This window comes from Tupaia chinensis, unplaced genomic scaffold (genome assembly GCF_000334495.1).
Source record: "Tupaia chinensis unplaced genomic scaffold, TupChi_1.0 Scaffold148012_1, whole genome shotgun sequence".
Classification (NCBI taxonomy): domain Eukaryota; kingdom Metazoa; phylum Chordata; class Mammalia; order Scandentia; family Tupaiidae; genus Tupaia; species Tupaia belangeri.
The window spans coordinates 2325821-2334050 of NW_006207862.1; the positions used below are offsets into that span (position 1 = coordinate 2325821).

General features: G+C 58.8%; 1 protein-coding gene across 1 annotated transcript in view; it reads right to left on the minus strand.

Annotated features, from left to right (window-relative positions):
- Positions 1 to 135: 135 nt before the first annotated feature.
- Positions 136 to 8230, minus strand: part of CDH23 (cadherin related 23) — a 410231-nt gene continuing 402136 nt past the window's right edge. Inside the window, exons 57-69 of the mRNA XM_006170102.1 lie at positions 7458 to 7587; positions 7100 to 7351; positions 6861 to 7022; positions 4918 to 5174; positions 4488 to 4585; positions 3957 to 4077; positions 3774 to 3853; positions 3626 to 3666; positions 3407 to 3467; positions 2811 to 2940; positions 2521 to 2643; positions 2059 to 2163; positions 136 to 1247 (exon numbers count right to left, since the gene is read on the minus strand). Coding sequence (XP_006170164.1) covers positions 921 to 1247; positions 2059 to 2163; positions 2521 to 2643; positions 2811 to 2940; positions 3407 to 3467; positions 3626 to 3666; positions 3774 to 3853; positions 3957 to 4077; positions 4488 to 4585; positions 4918 to 5174; positions 6861 to 7022; positions 7100 to 7351; positions 7458 to 7587 — 1887 coding nt within the window. The 3' untranslated portion in view covers positions 136 to 920. The remainder of the gene's footprint in view (positions 1248 to 2058; positions 2164 to 2520; positions 2644 to 2810; positions 2941 to 3406; positions 3468 to 3625; positions 3667 to 3773; positions 3854 to 3956; positions 4078 to 4487; positions 4586 to 4917; positions 5175 to 6860; positions 7023 to 7099; positions 7352 to 7457; positions 7588 to 8230) is intronic.

An 8230-nucleotide genomic window follows, 5' to 3' on the forward strand; every position in this document is an offset into this window, starting at 1 on the left:
GGCCCTCGCCCCTGCCCCCTGCACCCTGCCAGAGAGACCAGACCTGCAGTAGATCAGGGAGCACCTGAGGGTGGGGCCTTGCCCTCTGCGCCTCTCCCCTGCACACAGGCTAGCCACACAGGTGGTTTACCAGAGTCAGTGTATTGTATTGCCGGTTCCTTGTGAGTTGCTTTTCTTTTTAAACAAACCATTCCAGAAACTTTCAATGAGTACCAGTTAAACAAAACCAAGGGGAAAAGATCAAGGGAATAACTTAATTTAAAAAAGGAATACACACAAACACTCTACATTCAACACCCAAGGGAACACCAGTCATTACCCTTGATAAGCTGGGCATGTTTGGGAAGCCAATAAAATGAGAATGCTTGTTCATTGACATTGACCTTGTCCAGGTCGGGGGTAGGGATCACTCCCTGCCACTACCTGGTCATCCATCCGGGATATGGCAAAAATGTAGGACTGGAACTGAAGTCATGGTGTTGGCCAGCAGGGGGCGCCAGCGCACGGCTCTCCCCTGGTGCTGGGTTCTTGCACCTTGCTCTGTGTGGGGGACAGTCACACCTTCTGGGAGGAATGGGGAGGGGAACGATGTTCTTGGCCTCTCAGAGCTGGGCCTGAGTGGAGCTGGTCCTCAGACGCCTGGGCCCCTAGTGACCCTCCTTACCTCGTCCTTAGACGCTTAGCATTTTTGTTTGGTTTTCTTAAAAAAATAACAAATTTTATGAAGATAGAGATCAGATGCTGAATGAGCGTCTGGCAGAAGTGGAGTCTGTCCGAGCAGCTGACGTGGGCCTCCAAGGCCGACCCCAGGTCCCCGAGCTGGCCTGGGAAGGGGCCCTGGCCTTGGCCCTGCTTCTCCCCTACCCCAGGCAGTGGGGTGGGATGGGTGCTGTTGACACCCGCAAGGCCTCCCTGTGCAGTCATAGCTCTGTGATCTCCAGGGGGCTCTCCATGATCACGTCGCGGAGCTTGTGCAGGGGTGTGGATTTGGCGGATTCCGTACGGGCGTTGCGCTCGAAGGCAGCGGCGTCAGTGGCTGTCAGTGTTTCCAGCGAGCGGCCCAGGCCCTTCTGGTCATCCTCGGGCAGGCTGTTGAGGTCGGTGGCTAGCAGCGTGCCCGTGCTCCCGTGTACCACGTGGATCCCGTCTGGTCCCTTGAGCTCCATGGGCGGTTTATGGCGAAAACGCAGACTGCCCTGACCTGGGCTATGGTCCCCCGGCTCCTCCTCCAGGTCAGTCTGGATCAGCTGTAAGAGGTCAGGGCAGGTGGGGGCTTGGATCCCCTCAGTGCTCAGGGCCATGCCCAAGTGAGCAGTTGGATGGCCCCAGAGTCCCACCTGCTCTAGGTCTCTTTCCTCCTGACCAAGTAGGCCTGTCAGCTTCCAACAGTGCTCAAATGGCTCAAGGGGAAGCCATGGCTACCAAGGTGCTACGGAAGTGTGCCCAGGACTGCGGGCTCCCTACAAGAACCATGATAGCATGTGTTCACTTTGGTGCGCTAAGAACCCTGCAGTACGATGGTGGTATTTGGGTTTATAGCCAGGTTGGCCTCAAGCAGGGTCAACCATAATTGTGTCCAGGTAGAAAGTGCCCATGGGAGAAGCTGGAGGGGTCACATGGGGTGGATGCTCCCAAATGGCACCTGTGTCCCACCTCAGGCTGTCCTGCCTCCACCTAGTTCAGCTGGGAACTTGTGCGCAGCTCGAAAGGGGTTTTCAGATAAGGTCTGATTTGCAAGCGCTGACGCAACCACTGTAGGCAAACACGTGTGGGCCTATTTGACCTGGCAGCCAGTATCATAGGGAACTCACTTCTCAATGCTATCTTCTCATGCCCTCAAACCTGAGAACCACTCTTCACAGCTTTTCTTGTCCCCGGGAAAGCCCTCGCGGAGCCCAGAAAGTGGAGCACGCTGCCTGACTTCCTAGACCCCACCCATTGCTGCTGTTGGCCCTGGCTACTGAGCCTCAGAGGCCTTGAGAAGGACAGCAGGAGGGCAAGAAAGAGAGCACCCCCAGGGCTGGGGCACAGCACACAGCTCCCGGGCTACCCGGCTACCTCGGAGATGGAGGAGTGGCAGGAGGAGGCTTTTTGCACCATCCGCTGTGCAAAGAGCTTTTTGAGCCGCAGGTAATCCTCCAAGACCACCTTCAGCAGCGAGCCCTGGGGGAGGGAAAGGGTTAACCCCCCACCAAGGCCTTCCCTTGCTTGCCCCACCCCTCACTCACTCCCTCTGGGAGTCAAGGGTGCACAGGCATTGGTCCTAGGACAGGGGATTGGTAGCAAAGCCTGGTGACCATGGTCAGCCAGAACCCCTGTGGGCTCTGGCCGCGGGGCCACTGCGGGCTGGGGCATCTCTGTCTCAGCCCCAATGTGCAAGCCTCTGGGCCTATGGTGCGCTCCCCCTGGGGAGAGTAGCTCTAGCCGAGGCCGAGCCAGAGCCTGAGCCTGGAGGTTTCCACCTCCCCACATCCTCTGCAGTGGGGTACACATTCGGTGGAGCCCACAGGGAGGGCTCACCTTGATGGGCCCCTCCCGAATGATCTGGCCCAGTTTGGCGATGTTGTCGTACTCCTGGATGGCAGCCCGCAGGTACCGGTCATCGTCAGGCTTGACAGCTGCTGGCTCACGCCCAAAAGTTCCCTGGGGAGACGGGACATTAGCTGGAGCAGAGGTAGACACCACCCACTCACCCAACCCCCAGCTCCTTAACCAAAGGTGGCGAAGACCTCCCCACTCCGTCCCTGCCCCTCTCGATGGCCCGCCCCACCCTCAGCCCCAGCTCTGGCCCCTGCTCCAGCCCGGCTCACATGGGTGCGGGTGGGGCTGTTCCACAGGTCAGCGATCTCGCTCAGGTTCTCTGGCAGGTCGTCCTCGTGCTCAGCTTGGGCAGCCAGCTCCAAGTTCCGGCAGAAGGGATCCAGCCACACAGGGTTAGCTCTGCAGGTGGGCAGAGGAATAGGGTTGGGCGAATGGGGGAGGCTTGAGTGGACAGATGCCCCCTGTCTCACCCCAGCCCCTGCCTATTTTCCTGGCCAACTTGGCACCTTGTACAGAATGGGAGGTGCAGGCCCATGGAAGCAGCAGTTCCTCACCCATGGCACCGGAGGTTCAACCCCACCAAGCGTCCTGTTAGCACCAGGACATGGCAGTTTGGACCAACTGTGGTGTGGGGCCTCCCCTTGCACACAGCACCCAAAGTCTATGCTCTTGGGACCCAGAGGCTGATCAGGGTTGGGGAGCCCAACTGAGCCATGCAGTTTCTGAGGGTAGTGAGAAAGAGTGGCCATCCCACTAGGGGGCGCCCACACCCCACGTTTCAGCCAGTCCATGCTTCTCTCAACACTTGGGAGCACTAGGGGATTCTCCCCAAAGAGGACTAGGCAGTCCGGAGGCTCCCGCTCACCCATCGAAGGAGTACTTGTTGGTGTTGGGCATGTCCATGATGTCGATGAAGCCACGATTCCCTGCAGGGAGGAGGGTTGGGGTGTGGAAGAAGGGGGGAGGGCACAGATGGGGGTTAAGGGCTAGCGCCAGCCTTGCGAAACCCTGGCAGACACTCGGGCCCCAGCCCCCAACACTCGCTCCCTGCCCCCTCACCTCCCCACCCACAGCCATCACTTGCCTGCCGAGCCAGCCACAATGGCCTTGAGCTTCCTCTTGTGTCTGGAGGGAAGCAGAGAGGTGCCGGTGAGGGAGGCTGGGCCGGGCTCCCCGGGGCTGTGCAGGGGCAGGCCGGGCAGCCCCAGCCCAGGCAGGGTCGGGGCACTCACACGGTCCTGTAGTACCAGTTCATGAGGATGAAGAGCATGGCCGCCAGGAAGAGGAGGATGGCCAGGACGATGATCGCCATCTGGGAGACAGCGAGCAGGCGTGAGCGGGTGGCCAGGGCCAGCGCCTGCGCCCGGATGGCAGGGAGGGCAGCCCTTGAGGGGACTGTGGGTGCCACGGGGTACCTGCAGGGCGGACATGTCGTCGGGCAGCCGGACAGAGATGGCGGGCTGCACGTCCAGGACGTTGTAGTTCCGGAAAAGATTGCGCAGCTGCTCCTTGTTCTCGTCGATCATCTGGATCACCCTGGGCGAGGGGCAGGGGCCTCGGCTCCCACCCTCGGCCATCCCCCCAGAGCCTGCCTCACCCAGGACCATCTGCTCAGCCCCTGCCTTGAGCCCAAGCTCACCCTGCCCCCAAGCCTTGTCAATTACAGCCCACTAGCCAGGTGAGCTGGTGCCTTACAGGACTCTGCACAGGATCCGCACGAGAGAGGGGGAAACCCCATTATACAGACGGGGAGAGTGAGGTTCATTCAGGAGACGGCTCTGTGCATACCCCAACCTGGGTTCTCTACTAGCCCTGCCCACCTCGGGGAGAGCCCCATGGAGTGGGCCTGATGGTGTGGTCTGTGCATCCTTTGGTGGGTCCCCATTCCAACTCCAGGCAGGGAGGCAGACAGACAGACTGACAGTTTGGCACAGGCCCCCACCCACCGGTCCACGTCTAGGATGCGGTTGGTCTCACGGTTCACCACGTGGATGAGCAGCTCCGTCTGGGCGAAGTTCACCCGACCCTTCTTGTCCACGTGGAACTAGGTGAGAAGGGACATTGTGGGTGTGGCCACCACAGCAAGGGCTGGGGCCAGGATGGAGGGGAGGGGGCAGGCCTCTTCTTAGGATCCCTTCTGCCCTAGCTGCGCAGAGGCCATCCCTCCTGAGTGCTCACTGAGGACCAGGCTCGGTGCCCATCACTTCACGCACTGTTACTGGCCCCTGTCTTACAGATGAGGAAACTGTGGCCCAGAGACCTGGAAGAACATTCTCAAAGTCGTGCTGCCCTGGCCTCTCTGCAATGCCCCGTCCATCCTTGTAATCTGGCCCCCTTGTCCCCCAAGTACTTCTAACCAGGGGTCCCATGGGGTACCTGCACGTCGTCGGTGTTGACAATGGCCCCGGTGATGTTGGAGAGCAGGCGGATGAACTCCTCCTCGAAGCCACGCACGCGGTCGGGGATCTCGTTAATAACGATCTTGACGCGCTGGTCATCCCTCAGGATGTAGATGCCGATGATGGCTGTGTCATTGTGGCCTGCCAGGTCTCGGGCCACGATGTCCACCACAAAGTAGCCGGGGCTGTAGGCCATGAAGAGGTCGAAGGTGCGTAGAACACCGTCCATACTCCCTGTGGGAGGAGCCCCAGGCAGGGCACAGCTCAGGGCCACCGCTGCCCCTGGGTCTGCAAGGGGTGAAGGCCCCGGGGTAGGCGGGTACACTGCATGGAGGTAGCACAAAGGCCCCCCAGGCACAACAGGCAGCAAAGGCACTAGACATGTGGGGACCATGCCGGCCAGAGGCGGAGTGTGGCCTGTGCTGCTGGGCTTGCACCTTTTCTAGAGAAACTGGGCATTCTCACTCCCATGTGAAATCTGGTTCCACACAACTGCCTATGGATCAAGCACAACACAGTGCAGCTGCGCTGGCCGAGAGTGGCGACTCCATGACTCTGGTGTCCCAAGCCGGGGTGCTACAGGCTACTTCGGAGCCCCTGAGTCCCTCACATACACACATTGCAGAATTCCACGGACATTGTAGAGAGATGGCAAGAGGTTGTGAGCACAGTCTTCTCTTAAAAGGCAATAGGCCTGGGGGAACCAGCAGTTAGTATAATGGCTATGTTGCTGGACTCCCATGTAGTCGACCATGGGTCGAGTCCCAGACTTAAACTCACGCTGGGCGCGTGTGCGTGCGTGCCCAAGATCCCAAGAGGAGAATGGAGGAGAAGGGATTGCGGGCGGCATGGCCATCCCACCTGGGGAGTGATTTCTCGCTTTCTATCTCTCTGTCTCTCTCTGTCTTTGTGGCGAGCGCACGTGCCCTATAGCAAAAACCTCTCCAAAAGGAAAATGGCAACAGGCCTAGACTCAAAATCTGCCACTGTTAGCTGTGTGATCTTTAGTAAGCTACTTAGCCTTTCTGTACCTCGGTTTAGTGAAATATGAGCAGTGAGAACAGAGAGGACCGAGTTGGTGTCTGGTTGTGGAACTGGAAGCATATGAACTAGGCCTTGAGGGACAGGGAGGCAGAGATGGCGTCAGGATGACCTTCTAGGAGGGGAAGGCAGAGGGGTCGAGGGCCCAGGCTGGAGGAATGATAAGCAGTCCATCTTGGCCCCTGAGGATGTGGGGATGTGGAGCCTGAAAGAGGGATTAGGATGAAGATCTAGCAAGCCTTGAATACCAGGGCAAGGAGTCTTCCTGGCATTCAAGAACAACATACAGGCGAAGATTCCATGGACAGAGAAGAGAGGAGACTGTGGCTGGGGATAAGGTAATGGGATACCCACTGGGGCAACTTCTGGACCCTGGCTCGGAGAGCCTCAGCTGTCCACCCAGGCCAATGCCTGAGCAAGCCCACACATAGTAAGTGTGCGCTTTATATTCTGGCTCCCCTGTGCCTCACACAGTACCTGGCACGTGAGAGGGAGAGGTACACACATGGAAGGCAAGATGGTTATTATGGAAAGGAGAATGGGAAATGGATGGACTGAGGATAGAAAGAGGAATGGATGGGAGGGTGGAACTGGATACAGGAGAGTGGGAAGAAGGGATGGATGAATGAACCAATGAATAGGAGAGTGGATGAGTAAACAGTGCATGGATGAGGAGAGGAAAGAAGGAAGAAGGAAAAGATCAGGAGGAAGATATAGAGATGGAAAGGCAGATGAATTAGAGAACGGATGGATGGATAGGTGGGTGAGTGGAAGGACAGCCACACTGGCTGGAGGGCCTCCCATGGGTGCTCACACAGACCCAACCCCGCCAGATTCAGTCCATGCAGTGATTGAGATGTCTTGTGGCCAGGCTCCTACCCATGGTGAAGACCTGGCCCACGTCCTCGGAGTCGTTGGCGAGGGCCCGGAAGTAGTGGATGGCCAGAATGCTGTAGAACACCAGGCTGTTGTTGCCAATGTCTGCGTCCAGGGCCAGCACCTGGATCAACTCTGAGCCCACTTTGGCGTCAGTGGCTACCCCTGCAGGAAGGGGAAAGTGGTCTAAGTGGCAGGGTGGGGCCACCCCACACCCCGTGCCCAGGCTCCAGCCCCTGCACCTGCAGTGTACTCAGCCTTGGTGAAGCGCGGAGGCTGGTCATTGATGTCCTCTAGCACAACGCGCACCTCCTGCAGCGTGAGGTCAGCAACCAGGTCGAGGGACGGAGAAGGTCCATGGGGAGGCGTCCAGCTGCGATTGCTGGAGGCCTTAACGATGAAGGAGAAGACGGCTTCTCGCTCCCGGTCCAGGTCCCGCAGCACCAGCAGGCGCCCATCGGGCTGCAGATGGAAGTTCTTCTCTTCGTTGCCAGCTGAGGGTGGGATCAGGGCACAGGGTGAGGGGACAGGGCGGGTGAGGCACCTTTGGGTCATCTCCAGCCCCAGGGTAGGTAGAGCACTAGCTCTGTCAGACCCCACCTGCGATGAAGTAGTACACAATAGCGTTGGGGCCCTCATCTGCATCCACGGCGCCCGTCACGTTGCCCACGAGGGTGCCGCGTGGCGAGTGCTCAGGCACTGTCAGCAGCTGGTACTGGGGGCTGCCTTTCTGCAGGGGGAGGGAGAATCACCATGGGAGACCAAGGGAAGGCCGCGCTCCCCACCCTGCCTGATGGCCCTGGGCACTGACTGTGGGTGCGGAGGGAGCTACTGCCCAGACCTTGGGGGAGGACTAGGACTGCTGTAATCACAGGAGAGCAAGGACTGTGCCTGGGGACCTGACCTCTGTCCTTGGGGACGGTTGCCTGGTGATGTCCTCTAGAAGGTCAGGGCTGGGCTTGACACGTTCCCTGAAGTATCCCACATGAATGTTCGAACGAGGGGGCACATAATGTACTTATGTGCATGGACAGACTATGGCTTGAATGTGTCCCCCCAGGAACTGTGTTAAAATTCGGTAAGTCTTTCTAACGGTGTTGAGAGGGTGGACACTCAATCTGATCATGGGGTTGAAAGGGGAGCCCTCTGGAAAGTGCTTAGGCATTAGGGTGGGGCCCCACGATTGAGTCCTGGCAGATTTCTAAGGAGAGGGAGGGAGACAGAGACTGCTCTGCTCTGCCCGCTCGGGCCTCTGCCGCGCTGTGACTCCGTGCCAGGACTCTCACCAGCCGCCTGCGCCGTGCTCTCAGATCTCTCCGCCTACGAAACTGTGGGGCAAACGCGCTGCTGTTCTCCTACATTACCCAGACGCA